We start from the raw sequence: 27603 nt of genomic DNA, 5'->3' as shown, positions 1-27603 counted from the left end.
AGGAAGAAAAAAAACGCGTGAAAGCGATAGGAACATCTGGCTGGATTCAGAGCAGCAGCAGCAGCAGTCACTCACAGCGCTGTGGATATCCAAGCAGTCTATCGCTACAAAAGGCGTTTTCTCTTCTGGAGGTGCATACAGGCGGATGCGCAGTAGAGGCGATCCCGCACAGCTGCAGCCCCTCAGCGGCACGCCGGGACGCTTCAGGTTGTGTTTTCCCGAGCAAAGCGTATTTTTCACTAAAAACGGAGGGGGAGGCTGATACATTTCTCCGGTGTGATCGTAGAGGAGTCGTCCTTTATCTGCTGCTCATGGATTTCTTGAAGGGCATCGCTGGTTTCGCAGGCCGTCACATGTTATAGGAGCCGTGGCGCGTGTTTCGGGACACCTGAATTATCTCACAGTCGGTCCCATTTTAAGGCAACAAGGATGCTCTCAGGAGGAAATCATCCCAAACACACCCTCCTTTGACTTGGCTTCATGTTCCATCTGCAAGGTAATTTCAATACATTTACATCTGCAGGGCTGGATTGAAAACTCTTCTGAGCCGCAGTATCGACTTAAAGTACTTTTCTGTGGCACCGATCTGAAAGGGTTGAGGTTCTCCCGAGTGACACGGGTTGTGGCTGTAACCCACCAGCCCAGGACCTGCACCGCAAGGTCAAAAAATTCCTCAATTGCACAGGAACGCTGTCAGATCACAAATGTGTCATTTGTATTCACTTGGCTGCATCCTTGTGTTGTTTTTCTCTCCCTACAGGTGAAAGTGAGAATCATCCCTAATGTGGCCATTATTCAGCCCGCTCTGTGATCCGTGCAGGATATGATTGATGCCACATGTGTCTTTGTTTTATTCCCTCTTTTATCAGCACACAGGATGTGCTGATAGGCTATCTGACTGCTCTGTGCTGTGCTCAAACACTATGCAATTTACACACCAGTCATTAAGGTGTGATAAAGTCTAAATTAGGCTAAGTAACACATCTGATTACAGGATGAGTGAGTGGGCATGTTGTGACTGATGGAGACCCAGTGATTTCTCCTCTAAAGGCTGGAGTATAATGGTTCTGGTCTTATGTCGAGTGTTAGTTATCACATATCTTATTATTCATGAGCGCCTGAGGCTCCATTGTAACAGCTACACCAGTGAAATCAGGCCCACGCCTCATTTTGCTGCTTCTGTTTGCTCTCACTGCTATGTTAATGCACTCAGTCATGAAGCTTATGTGCTGCTACCTTTCTATTGATAGCAGCCGCTGATACATATGGAAGGTTGTTCTGCAGACCAGCTCTACATTCACTGACCCAGTTTTTTTCCAGTCACCAAAAATAAGCTTTTGTTTTTTTTTTCTCATATAGCAGAGGTGCTCTCAAAGAGACCTGGAACACTTAAGATTATTTGACAGCCACATACTTGCACACACACACCTGGTCCACATGTGTGCTGCTTTTTTGATTACACAACAAAATAAAAGGAGAAGATGATGCATTATTTAGCCGTTTTGTTGCTGTGTGAGGAGGAAAACACAGCATCCTGGGGGTCTTTAAAAAAAGGGGGGAAATGACTCAATGGAGGTTTTTATCCCCCGCATTTATATTGTTACAAGAAGTAGGCCCATATAACAGAGAAAGGAGGGTTTTCACTAAAAAAGGGTAAAGAGTGTGCTTTTCTTTCCCCTGCCTTCACCTGAAATTGCACTTGGCAGATTTGAAAGTCTACAGACCTGCAGGCCCATACTGTGAAGAATACACACTTGAGTCAACCATATTGATATTCAGCTGTAGTGTGCATGGATTCTGTATTCCTCTTTCCGGAAGAAAATCCCAGGTCATAAGCCCCTTTTGCACATCAGGGCACGTCTCACGGGTGCTGGAATTAAGATCCAGAGTCAGTGATCAGCATTTAAATCTGGCTTCCTGCTGTAATGCTAGACTGCATCTGGAAGAGAAAAAAAGTGCTTTTTTTGTGTTTGTTTGTTGATTTGTTGGACGGATGCTCCAGCTGGGAGATCTGCAGCATATCAAGGTATCAGAGAATTTCCTGTGATAGCGTGTGAAGGAAAACACTTGGACCTACAAGGGGGAGTTGTAAATGCTGATGAACAGCACTTCTATTGATGCAGTGGGGTCTGCTTAGTATGCTATCCCCTCGCCACACACAAATATACCCACACATTCCAACACATCATTTCAACTACATCAGAGTCCTACACCTGGTCATTTAGCTTTTATTAGACTGGAACACAGTAATGATTCCAAATATTCAATCCAATAGAAAATTAGCTGAATCTCTCTTCTCATATGATGAGTCCGCTCTGGCCGCCAACCAGGACCTCAACTGTTAGGCCCCCCCATCCTCTAGAGAGGCCTCTTTGTTCAAAATGTTATTAGGTGATCTGAAAATGAGCCACTGATTACATCTCATCCTAAAACTGACGTTTTTCTGTGTTGCCATGGCATCAAGGCTGTCACCCAAGAGCTATCCCACTCTAACATTGGCAGACTGCAGGAGAAAAAGGGTGTCACAGCACATGCACACATTCACAAACACAGATGTGTGAGTGAGACGGTCCGTAACTGCATCAGTGTTTGGTCAGGATGTTTGGACTCGGACTACACCAGCATTTAGCCGACAAAATGGAATTTCAGTCAAAATATGATCCACTCCAGCAGATGCAGCAGCTCCATTTGGTCTCATAAAGCAGGCGGGCTGAGGACCCATTTCACTGCTTTGTCGATACTGTTTTACCATCATGTTGCAGCATCAGTTTACCTCTTTGACACAACAGAGCTTATTTCTGGCAAAGGCTGCTTTCTACCCCGAGCAAACCAGGTGAGACGCTGCATGCCGAGAAGCCGCCATGTGCCATCGTGTCAACCAGCAAGGAGGCAAACCAAGCAGACTTCATCTCATTAACTCTGCTGCTCTCCCTGATTCCCTGCCCAGACGTGGATTGCAGAGGCTGCCTCACATGAGCTCCAGCATAAGTTAGACCATCTGAAAACATATCCCCCATGACCTCACTGGCCGATTGGCATGCAGTGTGCTGCATAAGGCTTTTCTTGGTGAATGCTGCCCCAGGGAGAGCATAGATATCCTCTCCTACAGTACACCACTGCTGCTGCTGCTGCTGCTGCTGCTGCTGCACATGAATGTCTGTCTCCATAGCTGGAGGTTGTTGTGTAGTGAGCTACCTCTATTAGGCACAAATCCACCCACTGGTGCGCGTGTGTGGGTGTGTGCTGTCAGTCTGTTCTGCTCTCTGAGGGCCAAAAAGACCTGCTCAGAGGTAGTAAACGAACATTTGATTGACTAAGAGGGAGATTGTGGTTAATGCATCAGTAGATTATCTGTTTTCTTGTTTATTTGTTGCCCTCCCCAGTTTCCCCAATATAATGAACAGGCTTACATGAGGTGTAATGATTTTCTGGGGGTGTGACATTTAAAGATGAAGTGTTTGATTGATGAATGCATTGATTGATTATCTTCTTATTTGTCCCTGTACCTAATGAGTGCAACCTGTTATGCAAATCACTAGTGGAACAACCATAATTAAATGCAAATTAGGGAGATGGCGACAGATATTTCCTGCCGGGCCTCAGCTGTACTGAGGCACTGTCCTTTTGTCCCTCACAGAGTGGGTTTGGTCAGGATTACCGTTGCAACTGTTCTCTTCACATTTGGCTGAGTTTTCAGCAGGGAGAGAAAAAAAAAAAAAACGCCCCAATCTTCACCGAGTGAATCAATATCACGTCTTGAGCGCCATTCCAGTCTGGAAGTAGCAGGTCCTGTTCGCCTCATTGCACATCCAGAGGCCGTGCCGATCAGAGTCAGAGCAGAAGGTGGTTGGCAACAAGAACGCACTTACACACCTCAGCTTTTGAAATCCTTCCTTGGATGCACACACATAAGAAAGATATAAAAGTTTCCACACAGGTACTAAGAGGACTACAAATTGCTCTGCAGTCGTGCCTGACGTTGAAATCATCTGCCATCTTTAAGGAGAGTCATGGCAGCATCTCTCCACCCCACGTTACATCCACAAAAACATTGCTCTCTTGTGTGACTAAGTCATCCCTTGTAAAAATGGGTCAAGAAAGACATTGATTCATAGCTGCTTGATCAGCAGTCTTCATGAAAATGTCACACCCATGCTGCTCCCTCCAATGATTCTATCCCTCCCTTTGCTATTACAGGCCATTTTCAGGTGACCTCTTCCCTGCCTCTCTGTCTGGGTGTGAAACATTTTACCCGCTTGTCAAAATGCGCTTGTTGTCAGCCGACAGCACCCTGTTTCCTAAGCTCCCCTTTCCTTGCGTTTAAATGTGCCCCCACATGGCAGGCGTGTCACTCCCATCCTGTCTGATGTTTTCTTTGCTCAATGATATATTCCTCATATACTTCGACTGTCAAGGTTATTACACCTCGAGTTGTGTGTCACGGCTCTGGTGCAACAGAAGCTTTTGAAGCTTGAAGACACTCATTTGGCAGGCTCTCTGCTGAGGCAAGATTTTTTTTTCTTTAATATGCACACTCTCTCCAAGACGCAGACAATGGAGCTATTACTAGCAAACCACAGAAAGCTATGATCATAAATCAGCTGTCCTCTTCGGTATTTAAAGGTTAGCCTTTGGATTTTTACCACAGTTGTGGGATTGGATCTCTTGTTCTTTGGTTTGATAGGATTGTTGATCTTTTCTGTGTGCCGTAACAGGACACCAAGAGGCTTCAATATTGCATGTTGAACCAAAATGACACTAAATTTCATCGCTAAAAATAATCACAGCTCTTGCACCTGCAGAGCTGTGATCTGATCTCCACTGTCTTACTTTTATGACATGCTATATCCCTGACAAGGTCTCAGGATTCATCAAATGGATCCCCTCCTTATCCCCCATCTCAGCTGTGTCATAAGTAAGAGTAGCAGCAGAGAGAGCAGAGAGAAAATCAATAGCGAGGCACAGCACATCCTCAGCGAGGCATGGGGCCCAATCATCCCCTTCCTATCGGCGATATGATCCTGGGAGATATCAGTCTAATTCTGATGAGGCCCTGGACTGCCGGTCTAGACTCTCATCCCTCTGTACACAAAGATAAAAGGGTTGGCATTATCACTTCAAAAAAGGACAACTGGGGAAACCGGGGCTAAAAAGGAACCCTGTCACAGAAATCACATAAGATTACCAGGGATGTTTCACTCTAAAGTCTGCAGGTGACTAATTAGCTTCATGTCTAATTGCACAGCGCTCATTGTTTGTTCAGGCATTTACTCACCATGCTGCCTGCTCTGAATTTTGACTCTCAGCTGTGAGCTGGCATTGATATTCTTTCATATCTAGTGGGAAAGCTTTAAATTGACAGAGCAGAATACCCTAGTTCCCTTTTTAAAGGAGTGCGAGTGTGATTATCCTGCTGCAGAATTTACAGTTTGATAAAGATGAGACGGACTACAATGGCAGATTTCACGCTTTGCCTTCTTTAACTGCTCAATAAATAGTCTGCCCTTCTTTTTCTTTCTTTCTGCTTTGATCTCCTTTAGGTGTGTTAACCTGACTGAAAAGCCAAATGGAGTCTCTCCTGGTTTATCTGATTGTCCTCGGCGTGGCTGTGAAGGCGCACAAAGTTCAGATCTGCCCAAAACGCTGCGTATGCCAGGTGCTAAACCCTAATCTTGCGACACTCTGTGACAAAAAGGGTCTCCTGTTTGTGCCGCCGAACATCGACAGGCACACGGTGGAAATGCGCCTTGGAGATAACTTTGTAACCAGCATCAAACGCAAGGACTTCGCCAACATGACCAAGCTGGTAGATCTGACACTCTCGAGGAACACTATCGGCACCATCGCACCGCATGCTTTCAAAGACCTGGAGAATCTGCGAGCCCTTCACTTAGATAGCAACCGACTCACTCGTATTACCAATGACACCTTCAGCGGCATGTCAAAACTGCACCACCTCATCCTCAACAACAACCAGCTCACTCATATCCAGACCGGGGCCTTTAATGATCTGACAGCGCTGGAAGAGCTCGACTTATCCTACAACAACTTGGAAGGAGCTCCATGGGTCGCCATTCAGAGGATGTCCAACCTCCACACGCTCAACCTAGACCACAACATGCTTAGCTACATCCCTGAAGGCACCTTCGCAGGGCTGCAGAAGCTCAAGAGGCTGGACGTGACTTCCAACAAGCTCCAGAAGCTTCCACCTGACCCCGTTTTCCAAAGAGCGGGGGTCCTCGCCACCTCTGGGATTATGGGTCCTTCGTCATTTGCGTTAAGCTTTGGAGGAAACCCGCTCAGGTGTAACTGTGAGCTGCTCTGGTTAAGGAGACTGAGAAGGGAGGATGACCTGGAGACCTGTGCCTCGCCGCAGCACCTCGCTGGACGCTATTTCTGGACCGTTTCAGAGGAAGAGTTCCTATGTGAGCCTCCTCTCATCACCAGGCACTCTCAGGTAAAACCTCCACTCACTACAGATATTACACTCATCCAGACATGGGATTCTGTCTCATTTAATCCAAGGTGGTATTTTCTGCTTTCTTTGACTGTCACAGCAAATATTAGCTTCATAAGAGAGCCAAAGGAGTCTTACAAGACTTTTGGGACTCATCTGGGCAGCTCAGCTAACCTAATATTGTAAAATATATAGGACTTACTAAAAAAATGTAATCAAATTGTGGCCTGTGGAGGGTTTTCACAGAACTTCTTTTGCAGGATTTTCAGTTTCAATAAAGCTATTTGCAGGTTTATGATGGATCCCCAGTGAAGCCCTTATTACACAGTGGAAGCTTACACTGGTTTAGCCTCTGATTCATGCATCCAAACAAAAGTATCTGATCAAATCCTCACCAAATAACTACAGCAATGTCATCACATTAACATTCAGCCGACATCTTTTGCATAATTGCAGAGAAAATTAAGCGTCACATGCACGGCACTGTACTGTCATATTGATTATTTTGGCTACATAATCATACTAACTAAGTATCATGACATAATCAATTGCTGATTAGCCTATCTTTACTTGGAATGAAGTTTAAAGCACAACATCACAAATATGAGCGTTAATTATGTCATTCAGAGTTTTACACTGAGCAAGTATTACTGTACGTTTGATAATTGTCCAAAGTGTTCCTTCAAATCACATCTCACTGTACTGAACATATGCTAAAGCCTTCCCCTGATCGCCCACCCTCCCTCTCTTTCCTCAGGAGCTGCGAGCTTTGGAGGGTCAGAGCGTGACCCTGCGCTGTAAGGCCAGAGGGGACCCTGACCCCATTATCCACTGGATCGCCCCAGACGGACGCCTCATGTCCAACTCCTCCAGGGTGGCCGTCCACACAGACGGCACGTTGGACATCCTCATCAGCACCGTCAAGGACTCCGGTCTGTTTACACCCTGGTGGCTGTGCTTGTGCTGTTTACTGAATGAAATTAGTTGTTTGCTTGTGAGAGCAGAAGACTATGAGGCTGAAGTATTTGCCTACATCAGGTTAATAAAGTTTTGAGTCTGGAGTGTTGGCTCACGATGATTGAGGTCACATAGAAAGGAAAATAACTTTTTCACCTTGCTGCTACCAAGTTTCTGTCATAGATATCTGTGTAGAGAGCTGATTTTTCTCACACTTTAATGCTTTAGTGGTTAAATTATCACATAGAACACTATTATAACAACATTAAAACACTTTACTTCAACACTTTGGGAAACAACTTTGTTTCCTAGCTGTGTGTTAGATGAGTAGATTGCTACCACTCTCATATCCGTCCATTAAATATTAAGCTACAGTGTAGCCAGCAGCCAGCCAGTAAGCTTATCTTAACAGCCTGTAAACAGGGAGACACAGCCATCCTGTATATTACTGAAAAGTGTATTACTCTGTAGAAGTACTGCACCCCAGATAATACTTTTTATCTTGTGCATGCAAGATAACGACTTCTGGGACTAGAAAAGGTCCCCAAAATGTCAGACTTTCTCCTAAATATGATTAGATATGTTTTATTCTAGCTTGAAAACACGTATTCACCACGATAATTTTCTGTATTTCTAAGAAAATATCAGGAAGGATGATCTAATTAGTTTGTGTTGCAGGTTCCTTCACCTGCGTGGCCTCAAACCCGGCAGGTGAGGCCCAGCAGACGGTGGATCTGGTCATCGCCAAACTCCCTCACATCACCAACAACACAGTGGCAGAGCAGGAGCCCGACCCTGGATCATCAGATATCGCCACCGTGACGAAGACAGGGGCAGAAGCAGGAGGGTTGCCTCTGGGGAACGCCAAGACAAGCCAGGAGAAAAAAGTAGTGATTGCTGAGGCCACGTCCACCTCGGCTTTGGTCAAGTTTAACTTTCAGAGGAGTATTCCTGGGATACGCATGTTCCAGATCCAGTATAACGGCAGCTATGATGATTCACTGGTGTACAGGTAAACACAGAAAGCTTTCTGGTATAATGCACTGACTTTACAGTATATACAAGTGGACATAGCCTTGAGCTTCTGAAGTGAAGCCAATTACCTGCATCTTAACTAATGACCAACAGGGGTGGGGGTAGCATTTTCCTGCATGTGGAACACTTTGGTGGTAGTAGGGTTGTTCCTCAGCAACTAATTATGGAGCTACTATGCCAACTAACCAGCTAGCTAAGAAAACACTTAAACAGTCAACATTTAGCACTGGTTATTTGACCCTTAGGGCTCTCAGCTGTTTTCTAAGTATTGTGTTTCGTCTAGACTTTTTGTCTCAAAAAGCATATAAAACTAGGGCTGTAGTCAACCAAAGAAAAACTTGGTCGACCAAAATTGCACCCAGACATCAAATAATCGATTAATTGTTCAGGTAAAAAAAAAAAATTAATTCATGCATTCATTAAAAAAATCACCTTGTTGGGGACTAATTCAATCCATCCAGGTTTCTCACCGCACCCGCTTGGTAGTCTAAATAATCTTAAAATGAACATAACAAGCATTAATATGTTTTTTAGGCTCATCACGTTGTACTAAAAAAATAATTAATTGAGAGACCATCAGCGCGCACCTGTCTTTGATCTCCGTGGTCCTGGCAAGGTAACTCTTTAAACTCATAGAGCCTACAAAATAACCTCAGATCATCATTTTTCATTTGTTTATAATGTAATTATTAACAGGATTACTTGATCCAGCCTGCACCTTGTCATTTACGAGCATAAAGCAGAAAGCATGCAGCGTCTATTTACGGAGGTGAGAGGAAAAGAGTTTGCTCCTTGGGACGCGGTGCGATTAACTGACCAGGGTGATCTTAGTCGAACAAAAGCTTTTCGATCAATTAATCGACCAAAAACTCCAACCCTGTGCTGCACAGTCAAGCTCTAAACATCCCTTTTCTTCAGGACAACCTGGGCTTTAAGAATATGTGTGTAGCAGCAATGTCAATTGATATTTAAAAAATATATCGGGCAATAAAAATAAAAGAAAAACTGGTCAGTAATTTAAAACTCAGAGATTTTTATGGATTAAACACAGTAAACATTAATGACTAAGAGTTTTTTGCACAAACTTGTTCTCCCATCTCTTTGGGACTAAAGAAATAAAAAATATTCTGACAAAAACATCAAAATACCCCCTTTTTTCCAAAAAGAGGTCCTTGTGTCTTTTTGGGGAATTTGAGTCATTATTTAAAGTGCAGAGACTCTGAGGGATAAATTACAGCCTCCCTGTGTTTATTTCTCTCTATTATGAGTCCTTCAGACTCTAATTTTCTAAGTCCGTGCACATGCGCTGTTCAGCAAAGCATGATGTGATAACACAACAGCTTCTCACTGGTTGTCACAGTCCAGTCACAATGTATTCTGGGAAACAAACAGACAATATGGTAGCAGGCTTACTGGTATAGCCGGCTAACTGCAGGAACTATCGAAAAATTGATTAAAAATGGATAAAAAGTAAGGGTGAGTATTGGCAAGAACCTCACGATATGTTACGCATCATGATACTTGGGTTACGATACGATAGTATCACGATATATCAGGATATCATGATATTGTGATGTATTGTGATATTCTACACAGTTAACTAAGAAAAATATAGAGATGATGTATATGTAAATCACACAATACGTTGGTGGTGTTCCCACTATATTTCACAGCAGCAAGACAGAGCTTGCAAACGGCATTTCCTTTCTCTAACTCGCTGTTTGTGCTCCCCATTTTAACTTTGAAGCCTAAATGCTTCCAAATGTCTGCTTTGAATTGTGCAGGTGTTGTTATTTTGTAAGCCATGTGGAAGTGCAGAAGTCGTATTTTACTAACAACTCGGCTAAAATATGAGTTTTTACTTTTTACAAAAAAATTGATATTAAGAGTTGAAGTATCGATATTGTATCGGATGTCAAAGTATTGCGATATATTTCCGTATCGATTTTTTTTCACGGCTCTAATAAAAAGACGTCCAATGTTGGAGTTACTGGCATGGATTTAACCTTTGAAGACCCCAGAAAGTCAGACAATTTCCAGGCTCACTAGAAAACATTATGTTAGAGCTGCGAATGTGCAGAGGAGGTCATTAGAAAGGCATAACGGAGAGCTTTCAGAGGAAAAAGTCAGTACATACCTATGATTCAGAATTCAAAAGTTACCAAGCAGTTTACCAAGGGTGTTTCTGCAGCATGCATCGATGGTCCATGTGAGTGCTCTAAGGGTTACCAAAGCTAATCTCTCTAAACTAATGTCATGGGTGTACTGAGTGTGGCAATGTTATCAGTGCTAGCACACCAGCCTTCAGTCCTGTTTGCAGGATAATGTCTGCAGGCCTGTACTGGTTACACATTCCTCCAGTCAAGAGTTTATATTCCACTTTAACTTGACACAGCATACACACAGCTTACCTTTTCCACATCAAAATATTGTCAAACTGCTCTGTGCTATGAGATGCCCTACTGATAGCATCCATAGCAAGACGTAGTGGTGGCTCCTTATACAAACATTTGACCAGCATTATGGGACTATTGGATATGGATAATGATTATTAATTTGTTTAATACTGGTCCTTCCTAAATTGGTGATGACATTTTATCCCTGAGTTGGCTCACTGCACTAATCCCTAGATTGGAGGTAACCATATCAGAAAATTGTCCTTCTTTTACATTGATTTCTTACACCACTTAATATGTTTGTAGTGAATTAAAGGTTTCAACGTAGTCTTAAGTCTTTGTCAATAGGATATTTCCTAAATAATGACCATATATAGATTATAAATTATGATTAAGCACAATTCTTTTTCACCTGTCAGAAAGAGACAAAGTGTGTAGACAGCATATTATTCAATAACCTTGCAAAGCAGATGGACTGGCCACATACCATGTCTGTCATCAAGTGGATCCATATTGCAAAGCCTCAATGCTTGTTCTGGTGGGAGAATGACCATATCAATCATCATTTGAGGAAAAAGAGGCGATAGCTACAGGCATGGTTTAGTTGAACTGCAAGCCTGTAAACAATGACAGCTGTAGAAGAGACTTACATGGATGTTGCTGCAGCTTTATAAGAACTGGATAACATTTCTTTTTAAGGACAAAGAAAGCTTTACTGGTGCTTTTTTCCTGACAGGCTTCAGCAAAAGTTTTATTTGCTAAATGACTCCACTGCAAAATTATTACAGTTAAGTAAAACAACTAAATAACTAAAACTAAAATGTAATAATCAATTTAGTTAAATAGAAAAAAATAAAAACTAAGCTTTATAAAAACAAAAACTAACTAAAACTGTTCTGTGTTCTTACAAAACTAACAAAGAAATAGATTAAACAGATAAAATCTCCTTAGTTTTAATCTTTGACAGCAGCAGACTGACTGATAATTCAGTCAGGAGAGACTAGTGACTGATTTTAGAATAAACGTTTATCATACACAGATGTGATAATGAATTATATTTACTAACAGAGATAAGATATTAAATTACAGTCAGTCTCCTTTGTGCTTGAACTCCTCAAAGACATAGCGTGATCGAATGGTTTCTGCTGAGCGGCGGTGACATCTATTCCCCTTAGGAGCCCAGACACTGGTGGTGGTAGTGTTGGCTGATGGTGTCATCTGAGGCTGATTAGATTAATGTTGATCAGCTATAAGGACTGGGGTTAAGGAGATGAAGTCTAATAATCAAACAGTAAAGAGGATGACCACTCTGTAAATACTAAGGTTGATGGCTGATGATGATATCTTTTAGACTTGGTGGTAGTGGGGAGGCGGAGGGTCGCTCAGGACCACGCCATGAATGAACTGGTGAAGAAGAAAGCCACATGTAAAAGGGACAGCAGCAATATAATAGGCTAGCAGCGAGGGAGTGGAGCAGTGCTTTTGAATAGTTCTATTGTGACCAGGTGATGTAGACAGCTGATTATTGTGTGACTATGAGAGAGCATGAGTGAGGGAGAACATGAAATAGTGCAGGGAGCAACCATTAATCCAGCATGAGAATAAAGTCTTCCTGACTGAACTTACACTAAGCTTCAGAAACGCCCAAGGCTTGTGAGTGTAAAATGGCCTAATTTGATTGAAGTAGACTTCACATGGTGGTATATGTAGGTCTTGAGTTGTATTTAAATATTAACTTTAAATGACTTAAATAACTAGAAAACCACTCGGAGAGCGCAGACCTCCACCATTAGCCCTATCTCCCAATAGCGAAGAATCCTTTAAAAAATTCCTGGATGCATCCCCATGTGCCCCCCACCTCGGCATTCATCGATTACTCTCTCCCTGGTGGGGTGGAAACACGGTGAGGGAAAGCATTGGCTTTGCTACGGGTGCCATCAGATGCACCCATGGTCTCACCAGATGAGTGGAAGTCATGGCAGACAGTGAATATTCCTCTATTCCTCCCAGCACTGTGAGTATTCCCGCTACAATTCGCGGTCTTTCTCTCTGTTACACTTCGACTCGTCTCCTCGACCGGATGTGCGTCTTTCAAACTCTATAAACTCCAAAACTTTGAATAGAAACACACTCAAAAACTGCTGCTGGGATTGAAGTTACTCACGTCTGCCATCTCCTGGTGTAAAGTGGTAACAGCGCAGACCTCCGCCATTAGCCCTATCTCCCAATAGTACAGAATCCTTCAAAAAATTCCTGGATCCAGGTGGTGATCTGGATCACTCCCCTAAGTCAAATCAGTTCTTCCTTATGCCATTTCTGCCATTTCTTGACAATTTCATCAAATTCCGTCCACAACTTTTTGAGTTATGTTGCTAACAAACAAACAAACAAACCCGACCGTTCACATAACCTCCCTGGTGTAGGTAAAAAGTGAAGAGTAGCCTATTTGAACGTGTTTTTGAAAGCATATAATGTTTATTTTTTAGGCCCTTTTGGGTCCTGACAAGTATCTGAAAAAACTAACTCTAAAACTAAAATGAAGTGTTTTTTCAAAATATAAACTATGCTGATCTAATGCAGCAGCAGTAAAACTAATTAAAAGAAAACTGAAACTGAGGTCCAGGTGGCCTTGCTGTTAGGTCATGTCCCATGTAGGTGGGCAGGCTGATTCAAGTCTGGCCTGTGGCTCCTTTCCCATGTCTCTCCCTACCCTTCATTTCTGATTCCAACTCTATCCACGGTCTTCCTCTCTAAATAAGGGCATAAAAAATCCAAAAATATATCTTGAACAACTACACTGAAATTGAAAACAAAATCGTAAAAATAAATGATAATAAAAACTAATAATAAATGCAAAATCATTATGAACTTGTTCCACTAACAGTGAACAGCTGCCTATTGATCTTATGTTATCTAGTTTATTATTTCTTTTACAAAGTCTGGTTCTCAACTGGTCAGGCATCAGGGCCCAACCACTCAAACTAATTTAATAAAAATGTTGCTGTTTGGACCCTTAATGAAACAAAACTCACTGAACACAGAGAAAGGATAAAACAAACATGTTTATAAAGCACATCAGTACAGAAGGGCATGCATTCATATGTTTTATTTTCTCCATTTTCCAGAGAGAGCAAAAATTTGGCAATTTCTCCGAAAATTTCCTCCGGAAAAGGAAATAGGTTGAAACCTTGAGAAGAAAACAAAATTCACTTGTAAAATTTACTGAAACCCTACAAACATACGGATGTACTTAAGGCTTCAGTTCATCAGAGTTTTTTGTTTTTTTTCTGGCATACATTTGCAATCCACTAGAAACAGCTCATTATACTGTTGCCAATTGTCAAATTGCACGTGCCAGATACAGATGATGACAAACTGAGTCCCCCTTTGAAAATTTCTGTTTTTTTCCAAATATGACTAACAAAGTGACGAATTTTAACACAGCTTTTCCAAACATCCTAGTGTTATTTTGGATGCTTGCATTATTTGACGTTACACAGAGAAATTAAATTATTTCACAAAAAACAAAAACTATCAGTGTCTTAATTAGTAGCCCCTTTAGAACTGACATTTTTGTTGAGCCACAGCACAAACCACTGTTATGAATGATGGTCTTTAGCTTTGTAATGCTTAAATCTTTTAAAATCAAGTTAAAACTGAGGGTTGTCGTCAATTTACATACAGTGTTAAAACTTTAGTGGAGTTCGAGCTGTCACTGGAGAAAGCATCATGGCAAAAACAAAAGAAATCTGTTATCACTTGAGAAAAATAAGTGTTGATGCTCACGAAGAAAAAGAAGGATATATAAAGTTATCACAGCATTTCCAAGTGTCATGAACTGGAGTGGAAAGTATCATTAAGAAATTTAAATAGAGCCACACAGTCCAGAACAAGCCTGGTAGAGGTTTTCAGATTTCAAAGACCCTGTAAAGGAAACTAGTGAAAGATGTGTCTAAAGACACCAGAACAACTGCAAAGAATGAGAGTGAATGACTTAGCCAAGTCAGGAAGTGTAGTCTCAAAGAAGAACATCACTAGAGCCCTGCACAGGAATGGACTAATAGGTTGATGATCAAGAAAAACTCCACTTCTGCACAAGAGACACCCTCAAGCCAGACTGAAGTATGCTAAAGACAACCTGGAGAAAGATTCTGAATACTGGAAGCATGCCCTTTGATCAGATGAGACCAGACTAGAGCTCTTTGGACACAGAGACATTGCTTATGTTTGGAGAAAGAATGGAGAGGTGTATGACCCAAATAACACCGTCCCCAGAGTGAAACACGGCGGTGGGAGTATTGCACTGTGGGGATGCCTCAGTGCATCTGGAACTGGAAACCTTGTCAAAGTGGAAGAAATCATGAAGAAAGAATGATATTTTTAGATTTTGAAAGAAAACCTCAAGCAGTCAGCAGCAAAACTAGATCTGGATTGTCGCTTTATCTTCCAACACGACAATGACCCAAAACATACATGGCTCCTGGTGTGGAACTACCTCCAAAAGGTCAAAGTGAACATTATTGACTGGCCTGCACAAACCTGACTTGAATCCCTTTGAAAAACTGTGGGGTGAACTGAAGACCAAGGTCCATGCCAGAGGACCATCAAATCTGGAGGAGCTTGAGAGATTTGCCAGAGAAGAATGAGCTGAGATTCCTCAGGAGACGTGTCTGAGACTTGTTGAAAACTACAAAAAAACAACTGCAGGCTGTTATCCAGCAAAAAGGAGACACTGTTGGATATTAGCATCAGGGGTCTAATAATTTAGACCCTGGTAGTTTTTGGGTTTTGTGAAATTGGTTTTGTTTCTGTGTACAACATAAAACAAAACTAGGAAGTTTAAAAAGGTGTGTTTAAAAAGCATTTACTCTGTTTAACAGCACTGGGGAAATACTTGGGAAAAACTAAAATCTTCATAGGCTGGCTAATAACTAAGCCCTCATCTGTATATATAATTTCTTTTTAAATATGTAGTGCTTGAATTAGTTAGATTTCAGTTTCCCTATTTAGTAACTCCTGATGACGCTTGTATGTCATGAATGAAGGAATCTTGAATAGAAAAAACTGTCCAAAGAGTTGACTGTGGGATAAAAAGAAGACAGTAAGATAATGTCAGAGTGATGAGGATTGAGAAATGGTGAAAATGACACCAAATTACAACAAATCAACTCTGCATTTTACCATTTAAATGGCATTTATTGATTTTCATGTAATCAAATATTGTGCTATTCCTTTATTTTCTTGCAAAACATCAATTTTGCAGAATCTTTGTATCATGATTTTATTTTGGGGCTCATGTCACATATACTGTATATTACCCTTAGATTCCCACTCCTAATTAATACAAACAAGAAAATCTAATGTTCAAGAAATAAAGCCCCCCCCTCAAAATTCTGTCCAGATACCACAGTTAGACACAGTAAACAGACCTTAAATCTGAATCTGAGGTATGCAAATAATCTTAAGCTGATTGGAATCATATTATGGAAAATCCGTTGACCCATGTTTTACCTTAATATTATCCTCTGAATGCTTAAATCCCTTTGGATATTCAGTCATTAAGAACTGGACCTGGCTGTCGACATGATTATTTGTGGTGTCTATTAAGCCCATCGGGAAGACGGACTAATGCACTCTATCTGACTCCCTATTCTTTGACTCTTAATCCACCCCCTTGCCGGAGTGTATCATTTACTATGTGCAAAACCTTGATAATGCTTAATCAACAAAATCAAAACAGAATGTCAGCACTAAGCTGTGGACTGATAGAAGATGAAAGAGTAGTCAGCCAGTGTTTCACAAAAAAAGCATCAGAGGCGTCGCATATGCCCATCTGAAAAACTGGCGCACACAGCTTTCTTTCATCTTTACCCTCTTTCACTGCATATTTACTGCTTATCGCTGTGATGTGATGTTATCGTCACAAAGACCTCTTTGGAAAATGAACTTAGAAGTCAACCGCACATATGGTTTTTAGGAGCAGTTCCTGAATTCAGGAGACGTTTGAGAATTGACTCTGTAATCCTGATGTTGGGAAAAAACGTAGGCATCCTGAGTCCCCAGCGACTGCAGCTTTTATCAGTAATGACGCTGGAGAGAATAAATCAAATGTCGCAAAAGATTATGCCCAGACAGATCTTAAATAGCTCTCTGAGAGATAAATGATTGTTGTGTCATTTTATCCCTACAAACAATAAGCTAGATAATCTGATTTGCCTCTGTCTCCTTTCATTTAACCCCCTGTAATCTATGTCAGGACTTACAAATCCTTTTCTTTTATTCCCACAGAATGATCCCCCCCTCTAGTAAGAGCATCCTGGTGAACAACCTGGCTGCTGGTACACACTACGACCTGTGTGTGCTCGCTATCTACGACGACCAGGTGACAGCGCTGACCGCCACCCGTGTCATTGGCTGTGTCCACTTCACCACAGAGCCGCAGTACCTGAGGTGCCATTTCATGCAGTCCCAGTTTCTCGGTGGCACCATCGTGGTTATCATTGGAGGGATTATTGTGGCCTCAGTGCTTGCTTTTATCATCTTCCTCATTGTGCGCTACCGGGTGTGTAACCAAGGAGATACAGATAAGGTCAGCCTGGCACTATTTCTTCCTCTTTTCATTGTTTTGTTCATACTAAAATAAGCCAGTATAATCGAATTCACTATATTCACACAGTTGGATTTTAATCAGATGCCATGCTAAGAGTTAGAGGCTCAAAGGCTGTGATAATATTCTATTTTTAAACTTCTAAGTTCTATTTAAAAAGTTGTAAATCCAAATGTACTATCATTTAAACAATTCATGATTAAGAGAACATCTATAGAAAAATATGGAGGCAAACGCTCATCTCAACCTTTTACACACCAATGTACCTGTACAAGTCATTCAGAAATTATTCAGACCCGCTTCACTGTTTTTCAATTTTGTTATGTTGCAGCCTGTCAAAAATAACTTTCATTCTCAGAAACCTACACTCAGTACCCCATAATGATTAAGGGAACACACTGTACACATGAAAGCCCGCTTGGTGTTTGCAAAAAAACTCCAAATGAAAGCCATGAATTTTGCATTGAAGAGAGGCTTCCATCTAGCCACTCTGCCATAAAGCCCAGACCAGTGGAGGACTACAGAGCTCAATCAGAGTGACCCTTCTCCCCTAAGACCCTTTTCCCCAGGCGGCCAGCTCTTGGAAGAGTCCCAGTTGTGCCAAACTTCTTCTAGTTGAGAATTATGGAGGCCACTGTGCTCTTGGGAACCTTCAGTGCAGCCAGTTATTTTTTGTAGTCTTCCCTACATCTGTACCTGTCAACAATCCTGTCTCTGCACTCTGCAGGCAGTTCCTTTTACCTTATGGCTTGGTTTTTGTCTTGATATGCAAGCTGTTAGGCCCTTTATAGAGAGGTGTGTGCCTTTCCAAATCATTTCCAATCAATTTAATTAATGACAGGTGGACTCCAGTCAAAATGTAGAATCATCTCAGCAACTATCCAGAGAAATGGGAGAAACCTGGGCTTAATTTCAAGTGCTGTTGCAAGAGTCTGAATACATGTTAATGTGATATTTCAGTTTTTTATTTTTGTTTATAAAATGTGCAAAATTTCTATAATTCGGTTTCACTTTGTCATGATGAGGTACTGAGTGGAAAAAACTGAAACTAAATAGGTAAATAAAAACGGTCTGAATACTGCTAATGCTAGCATTTCATACTTTTGTTACTTTTACTGTATTTGAGTATACTGTAGATTAGATTAGATAGATAGATTAGAGAGATACTTTATTGATCCCCAAGGAAATTCAAGTTTCAGCTGTTCCATAACATACATACACGACAAGGCTATGGGTATCAAAACAAGAAAATAAGCACAATTGCTAAACTTGGTATTGAATTGTGCAAAACAGTACAGAAGTAGTAGTACAGAGCACTTAATTACAGCAGGTTATTATTGTTTCTCTGCTGTTTTGCACTTGCAGGAAGTGACAACCGTTTAACTGCCTCTATGTTTTTCTTCTACCTTTTTTGTACCAGCAAGTTATAAACAGACGTTAGGCAATTATAATCAAATTGTGATGTCTATTTTCACTCAGTATTAGATTACTGAAAGTTGCTCAAGAAAATGAACTTCTTTTGCCAAAAATGCCTTTTTCTTGATAAACATCAGCTGCCATTGCTAATAACACGTAAGCTAGTGAGCGGATGCCAACATTAGCTTGTGCGCTAGTACACAGTATATTATAAACTATGTCACCATATGTCATTCACTGAGGGTGCGAAGCATGGACATGAAAATTGTCCAAGAATTGAGTGTGGAACAATGGACACTTTGCACCCTCAATGAACGCCATAATGGTGACTTAGTGGATATTATACTGTTAGAAAGCCAGCGCACAAGCTAATGGTAGCATCTGCTTGCTAGCTAACGTGCTACTAGCAACACAGGCTGATTCAATCAAGAAAAAGGCATTCAGTGCAAGACAAGTTCATTTTGCCCCGAACACTCAATTCTTGGACGGTTTTGAGTGTGCCAGTAGTAGTAGGCTACTGCATTTCAGTGAGAATGCACTTTGTGCACATATGGATTCAAATATTTAGTATTTAGTCCAGAAATGTGAGATTTGGGACACACTGCAAGAGTATACTTGCTAGGAATTTACTTACTAGCTTATCTAATGCAATGGTAAAGGTTGCTTGAATATTGTTGAATGCTAGCCATGACTAGAACATTTCTGGCTAGCATCACCAAAACTGATATCACATTAGCCAGGGATTTACTTACTAGCTAATGTAATACAAATGTACAGGTCGCTTAAATTTGGTTGACTGCTAGCAATAGCAAATATGTAACAGCAGCTAATTGGTCATCAGATGTGCTGTTTTGTTTTGAAATAAGGCTCGGTGTCTCTTCCAGGTACTATACTAGGAAAGTAAATGCCTAGCTAACAGTAAATAAACTAATACAGACCCCTAGCTTATAGTAGTCTGTAACATTATTTAGTAGTTGTATTAGCTAGCAGCGTTGGTTGCTAAAGCCATATCATGTAGTAAGCTACATGGCTAGCTTCTAATATCAGCTGCTATAGCTTCAAAATATATCAAATATTTAATTTTTACCCAAAATATGGGTCACTTTTCACTGTTGGTTTTCTTTTCAGTACCTGGAAGGATGTGAAGTAATAGTTTTTTTCTATGGTTCCCTAAGTGTTTACAACAAAACACCTTGAACGCTTCAATATGACAATATAACAGCATTTCAGCCTCTTACCCTGAGTATGTCGGAGGAAAATAGCTACTGTGTGAACATGGTCAGGTGGTTTCCTTTCGCTCTCTTCTCTTCTCACACTTTTCTCTTTTCTCCTGTCCTGTCAGGCTTTAGAGATGGGAGATATTCGCTCTCTGAGCAGCGATGGACAGCTACAGGGCTGTGGGATCCCAAAGTCCCTCTCCAAGCAGGTTCTGCGCCCAGAGAAGAATGACAAGGAGTCCCTCCGAGTTGCCCTGCCGCCCCCTGAGCCAGCCAAGCAGCGAGCAGCGGTCGCAGTAGCAAACACCAAACCCTCCGTTCCCGACTGCACCGTCTCTACCTCTGCTGCCAGTCACAGCTGGCACCCAGCCTCCCCGGGTGCGCCAAGGCCGAAACGTTCCAGCGCTCCCCAAAAACCCTCTGAAGCCCGACGAGGTGAAGCTCTAGCAGACGTTGAGCTTGAGAACATGAACCGAAATAACTCCTCAAAGGTTAAAATGGCCACCACCGCCGTTGCTTTGGCTATTCCCGGCCAGCCTGTCAAATGGACTGCAGCACCACCCAGGGGTCCACGGCCCCACCAAGCCTCTCGACATTACATGACTGTACCTGCAGGGAGCGTGAGGGTGAACCGCAGGCACTCTATTAATGCAGACTCTTATCGGGAGCGCTGTTATGTGGCCTACCCAAAAACTGGGGCCAGTCTCCGCTCCAAACGGAGCCTTTCCATAAGTGGAGAGCTGCCGCAGCTGGAGAGCACAACAAACATTCAGCGGGCTAGGGACAAACTCTCCAGGTCTGAGTGGCTGCTGGAGAGCACTTTATGATTTGGAGTTTACAACCTGCATTCTCTTGCTTTCTTGGATTGGATTTGTGGCCCGTTGTGAAACTGGGACGGAGTTTTATGCCTTGTTTTGAGCTTTGTGCTCTCTGTTGAGGGACCTGTAAGCTTCTCTCATATATTTGGGGGCAAGGCAGGCGTGCAGGGTTATGGGAAAGGTTTCACATTTGTTTTCTACCTTATAACCTATCAAAGTCTTCTTTATAATGGTCAAACTTTGAAGAAAGGCACAACAATGTATAAAACAACTTCATGTACAGAAATGTTTAGTTGTGGGAGATACTGTATATCTCAGCACAACCATAAGTGTTCATGTGGTGTTGAATGCAGTAACCTGGACATACTGTATTATAACAAAGGTTGAAACATGCAGGTGGGGTTAATATACTCGCATTCTCATGACCTGACACTTAACATGATACAATCTCTGTAGACTCTGAACGTGATTCTTGTCTCCAGCTCTACAGACAGACGGTGACATGTCTTAATTACCTTGGCGGTGGTTTGGAGAGATTACGAATGTGCTTTACATCCCAGAGGTGTTGGAACAGAATGTAGTAGACAGACAGCGCTCCATCTATTCATCCCGACACCCCCAGACGCAGCACAATGCAGTATTTTTGTGGCACAAGTCGTTTCAGCCTAATACTGCCCTCGGGTTTGAATCGATACATTTTTATCACATAATTACATAAAGACTCCACTCTGATAGGATTCCTGTCGTGACTGATTCACGCAACAATTGAGCCAACGACAACAGCATGACAGGTGGGGGGAGTAATCTGATATTACACGTGGATGAGATCCAAAGGAATGGTTCATTTCCATATTTTTTACTTACTGACGTTGTCGTGTCACACTGATGACAGCCATTGTAAATTAACTTGTCGATGTAAGAGAAACGATAATCACAAGTATGGGAGGACGTCAGCTCTTGATTTTGCTGTTGTTTCTGTTTGATGTTTACCAGTATAAATAAACCAGTGATAAAAGGGACACACTCAGACCTCTCTCATTTTCAGCCTGTGAATTCTCACAAGTTTTCCAGCAGAATTAGGCAGCCGCACTTTCTGTGCTGTGAAGTTGTCGCAGAACAAAACAAAAGATGCATCCCTCACTTCTTCAAGCTCCAACAGCCAGAGTGGTCATGAATTTTTGGGTTTCAGTAGTCTTGCAGCAACATAATTCTCCTTTCTCTGCAAGCGATGGACCTCTGACAGATCCCTGCCTTGAGCCCTCGTGTTTGTTCAAAGAGAGGGGGAAGCAGATGATGAAAAGAGGCCATGCTAGTCATCAGGGACGTTTCTCGCCTGCGCATCTCCACGCTCGTTTGACAGTGGCGTGCATGTGCCCTCAGACTGCGGAAACCTGCCGCAGGAGAGCTTTAACACGAGCTCCGCAGTGGGAACCAGTGCAAAACTAATTCTCCAGTTACAGTAATGTCTGACATGACATGATATGCATTATGTGCTGCAATAAGAGCTCTGATTCTCCGTGTAGTTCGGTGGTCGGATGCTGCCTGATTGATTTTTATACACATGCACTGGTTATGTGTCTCACAGCAGGAGACTTCTAAGGATACAGCACATTCAGCTGGAAATCCAACACTATGCAGGGCGAACCTGTTAAGATTAGCAGCACATACTGTATGTAAGACATAAATTAATTGCTGTCACACAAACAGGCCAGATTCAAGCATGTGTATTCATTATTTCTTGCTCATTAGGGGTGATTAAAATGCTGAGGAGCTTGGCCTGAACCTTGCTTCAGTCTTCGGCGTGAGCCAGAGGTGTGCGTTAATAATAGATGCATTTCTGGGGAGAGAGGGAGAGAGAGAGGGGAGTGTGGATGAGGCAGAGAGGAGTGGATGGAGGGTTTTGTGAAACAAATATGCCAAGGAGGGTAGGTGGCAGAGAGGCAAGGGTGAGCATGAAGAAATGGAGGTGCAGAGAAGAAAGCAAGACGGCTCAGAATCGGAGAAAGAGAGAAGAGAGGAAGAGGGCACTGGGAGTAAGAGAGAGAGCAGAACGGGGAGAGCTGGAGACTGAGAAGAGAGCATCCTTTGTAAGCCAGCCGTGCAGCCTCTGGCTCTTCAGTATTCACTGCACCTTCACAAAAGGGAGGAGGAAGAGGAGGAGAGGGCAGTGGCAGGGTGATAGCGGGTGAGAGACCTCGGCTGGAGGTCTGGCAGCGAGCAGAGTGGAGTGAACCCTGCGGCCACATCAGAACCACACGCTCCCCCTTCGCATTGCTGCACGAGCCTGACCCGCTTTTCAAACCCCCCCATAATGTGTTTCCTGGCCCTCGTCTAGTCTTCCTCCTCGGCTCACCACCACCTGACCCCTCCTCCTCCTCCACCTCCTCCTCAGTCTACTGTCTTGTAGCGTGCTGACTCACTCCTCTCCGCTGCAAGAGTCCTGCCACGCTGCCAAACACGTCCAACCCCTCAACACCTCCACCACCCACCCGCGGGCCCACTTGAGAGCTGAACCTGCCAATCTTCCCAAGCCTGACCTGCCTGCTACAAACAGACTGGCCAATCCCGCCTCAGTCTGGCCTGATTTGATATGCTGCTCAAATGCCACCAGGGTCAGAGTGATCGTCAGAAGCATTTTGATTAACTCTTGTCCCCCTCCTCTTCCTCTTCTCAATAGTAGCGTCAGTGTTCCGCTGATTAAATTCATTTTCTGCTGTCACTGCTAATGGGCTTTTCATTCCTTTGTGTGAGTTTCAGTTGCTTCTGACAGGACGAGTCGCTTTACGGAGCACTTAAGCCAACACGGACTGTGATGCCACAATTGCTTGCTTTTAATGACAATCATGATGTGGGGAGAATCACATTGGGGCACTGATGTGTCCAATTTGTGGTCAATTGTCTCATTCAAAGTGATCATTCAACAAACTGAAGAGCCAATTAGAATAACAGGGGTTATACGAATGCTTAAAGAAGACCAAGGCCCTTCAACAAGTGTGTTAGTACCTTTTGCTCTCCATGCAGTGCCTCACTGTTTCATTATCTCCGCTCAGCAGGCAGTCTTAGTCAGACTCACACACGAGGCATTGTTCCCCTAGCGAGCTTTATCTCTGGAGGAACACGTAAAGAGAGAGCCCAAGGCCAGGGAGCAAATCCATCCAAGACACCCCAGATATCCCTCTTAAAGGATGGAGGTGGCACTGTGTAAAATATGCACAAGCAATTCCAAAGAGTATGCATTATTGAGAGGAGTAAATGGGTGCAGGATGAACATCATGGCTCATTAATAGTGAATGTGATTACCGTTTCTGGGAAAACAGCAGTCTGGGCAAAGGGGGACTATAATTGAACTGGTCAAATCTAAACTAAAGACTTCCTTGTTTACTCAGCACCAACTGTTACTGCCACAATTAAAGCCGGTAACCGATGCTGCCAAGTGTCCTGTTATGATGTCAAAAGCTCCTACTGAAAACCACTCAGCTCCCCTCTTGACCAGCGCTCTCTGACTCTGCTGGTTCAAGGAGTTTAGAGGAGGGTTGGAGTCATTCATTTTTTATGATCTCAGCGTTCAAGTCAACTGTGCTTCAATTACCAACAGGATTCTGACAAAGCCAGGAGAGAAAATGACTGAGCATTTCTGAAATCCCATTAGAAAGAGAAGGAGGCGGCTGATTGAAGGTCACGCTGTAGGGGGTGGCTGACTGAGTGACTTCCACTGTGTGACACTCAGACGTACTGAGTGACGTGGCGTCATCCGGCAACACAGGCACCAGATTTTGTTTGACGTGAACCCAGATTATCGTGCGGCCCCCCTGAGGGGTTCCCACGCTGAACGAACAGATGCTTCCTCCTCTTCCTCTCCTCTCCTGTCGCCTCCCCTTCCTTCGATTACACATGCTCCAGGGTGATGGACGACAAAGAGGCTGGCTGCAGTTTACACCAGACATACTAGGCACCATTAGGAACCATTTTCTGCCCATTTGCCTGATAGCTGCTATCGCTTATAGCAGTGATTTGCTCTCTGTCTCTGCACAGAGTGTCCCCAATGATGGATCACTCATTGATGTGCAAGTGTTGAGATCACTAAGAGAACTGTGCATAAAGCAAGCTGAGGTGTCTGTCAGCTCTAAACCAGGGGTGTGTAGAGTTTTTTTTAAATAATTATTATTTTAATTTAAGTGGTTCGAGTGAAGCACTGACTGTCACTGAGTAGTATCAAGTATGTGTACAAAAAACCTGTCCAAATGAAGCGATGGTTTGAGCCAACAGGAAAGTGCCAAACACTGCAGGTTGGCCAGAGTGATTAGAAGTTACCTGGTACATGTTGTTCACCTGCTGCTAACTAGAGATTTGGGTGACAGAGTAGCGAGTCTGCTACTACTAAAAGGTCTCTCACCTTCAATTAAACAGCACCAGTCAGCTACCACCGCTTCCTCTCTCTCTCTCTGTGGGAAATAGTAGCTCCTTTACTAATGAATTAGCCTTAGGTATATCCAAAACAGCACTGAAAATGTGGCTTTCAAAAGCAACATGAAAAAACATCAGATGGAGTCATCAGACGATGATGACATGGTCTGTTTGGACTGTACAGTCTAAATCAGTGGTCCAAAGCTGGTCCAGCCTAAGGACTCACCAGAAAAATAGCACAGTTTGGGCCTAAGACCATACCAGAAATGTGGGAAATCAAAGAAAAAGGCATGTTTTAGATGAGTTTCAGAGACTTTTGCACACTTTTCTCCAGGCCCAGAGGTCTGGCTGCAGACGTACTTCTCTGACAGCCACTCTCGCAGACTGTTCTTCTGAGACGCCATATACTTTAGAAAGGAAGTTCCATAATTTGCTGGAACAATGTATTTCCAGTTTTAGATTTTTTTTATTCAACTTTATTCACAGTCAAAGTCTTACAGTTTCATTCATGAAATAACCACATTGCAAACATTACAGATTAAGAAACTCTTTAAAATAAGACAGACATAAAGACCAGAGGTCTCATCCCTGATTAAATTATCTTTAAATCCAATTTAGAAGTAGTTACATGAATGGTAGTTAACTTTAGCTTTGATTGCTTTAGCTAAAGCTAACATAGCTATTCTGGCTACGTAATTAATGTTACTACATAAGTCAATGTAGCTAAGTTAGCTTTAGTAATGTGAGCTTTAGCAAATGTAGCTAAAGCTAGAGTAGCTACGTAGATAAAATGCCTACCTAGCTAACATAGCTGCTTCGTGAGTTTAGCTTTAGTTTTATAGAATAAAACGAATTGATGATGATGTGTTCAAAGTCACATGAAGAAATTGGAATTTTAGGTTTTAGCGAGAAATCTGAGTAATTGTGGTCCTTAAAAGGACAAATGTTTTTTAAATTAGTCATATGAAATAGATATAAAGCAGGAGTTCAGTTAAAAACATATTGTCTCATTTTCCCACCCCACGCACCAATATTCCTGTTAATTTTAATATAACTAATACAGAGGTTGATAATCAACGCGCATTAGTAAGAGTGCCATAATGAATAAATATATTATCCAATGTTTGTAAGTATTTTTATCAGTTTCTTGATTATTATATATTATTATTACAGTTTATTATTACATGTTGGCTATTGATCGTATAAAACAAGTGTTTAATTATTAACAATTTGGCTTATTTTTTAAGAGAGAAAATACACTGCCTAGCCAAAAAAAAAAGTTGCCACCAAAAAAAGGTCACACACTCTAATATTTCATTGGACCACCTTTAGCTTTGATTACAGCACGCATTCGCTGTGGCATTGTTTCGATAAGCTTCTGCAACGTCACAAGATTTATTTCCATCCAGTGTTGCATTAATTTTAATATTGATGATGGGAGAGTCTGACCACTGCGCAAAGCCTTCTCCAGCCCATCCCAAAGATTCTCAATGGGGTTAAGATCTGGACTCTGTGGTGGCCAATCCATGTGTGAAAATGATGTCTCATGCTCCCTGAACCACTCTTTCACAATTTGAGCACAATGAATCCTGGCATTGTCATCTTGGAATATGCCCGTGCCATTAGGGTAGAAAAAATCCATTGTTTAAGAAATGAGAAGTTACTCATTGCATCAGCTGGGGTTAAATAACTTGTTGCCAGCTGAAAGATAATCGCCCATGCAGTAATTATCCAATAGGAGGCTCGTACCTATTTCTTTAGTTAAATCCAGGTGGCGACTTTTTTTTTTTTGGCCAGGCAGTGTATGATGTGACTAAAAGTAGAGCCTAAAATGACTTTTTGTCGACTAAAAACTGGACTAAAATGTTTTGAGAGATTACGTGACTAAAACTAGACTAAAACCATGAAAGGTGAACAGGGCTAAAATGTGATTAAAACTATTTTTGACTTAAGACTAAAACTATGACTAAATCTAAAATGAGCTGCCAAAATTAACACTGGTGAGAGTGGCAGTTGGAAATAATCTAACTGCTGAATGCTCTGCAGCCAGCCTGTCTTGCTGAACCCTGGAAAACAGCCACATAACATTATCCCTCCTATTTGTGACCAAATACTTTTGTCCATATAGTGTATATGTGACAATTAAAAACATTTATATCACAGACACAAAACACATCCTTACTTCTGTGAAGTATTGACTGGCTCATAAGAGACTTCTCTTTGATTTGTTGTTCTCAGCTCCGTGTTTACACTGACAGGATGCTGCCTCTTTTAGCATGTTAAGGTTCTTCCAGAT

The 27603-nt window shown here is 42.3% G+C and overlaps 1 protein-coding gene across 1 annotated transcript; it reads left to right on the top strand.

The window, feature by feature from the left end:
• Positions 1 to 21850, top strand: lrfn5b (leucine rich repeat and fibronectin type III domain containing 5b). Its single transcript, XM_041805662.1, has 6 exons — positions 1 to 496; positions 5541 to 6457; positions 7215 to 7389; positions 8093 to 8426; positions 17134 to 17434; positions 20211 to 21850. Exons 2-6 carry the CDS (start codon positions 5567 to 5569, stop codon positions 20910 to 20912), a joined length of 2403 nt encoding a protein of 800 aa, XP_041661596.1. The 5' UTR covers positions 1 to 496; positions 5541 to 5566; the 3' UTR covers positions 20913 to 21850.
• The last annotated feature ends 5753 nt before the right edge of the window (positions 21851 to 27603 follow it).

The sequence above is a fragment of the Cheilinus undulatus genome, linkage group 14, assembly GCF_018320785.1.
Source record: "Cheilinus undulatus linkage group 14, ASM1832078v1, whole genome shotgun sequence".
Classification (NCBI taxonomy): domain Eukaryota; kingdom Metazoa; phylum Chordata; class Actinopteri; order Labriformes; family Labridae; genus Cheilinus; species Cheilinus undulatus.
The sequence above is the reverse complement of the archived record's forward strand: the minus strand, read 5'-3'. Positions and strand labels throughout refer to the sequence as shown.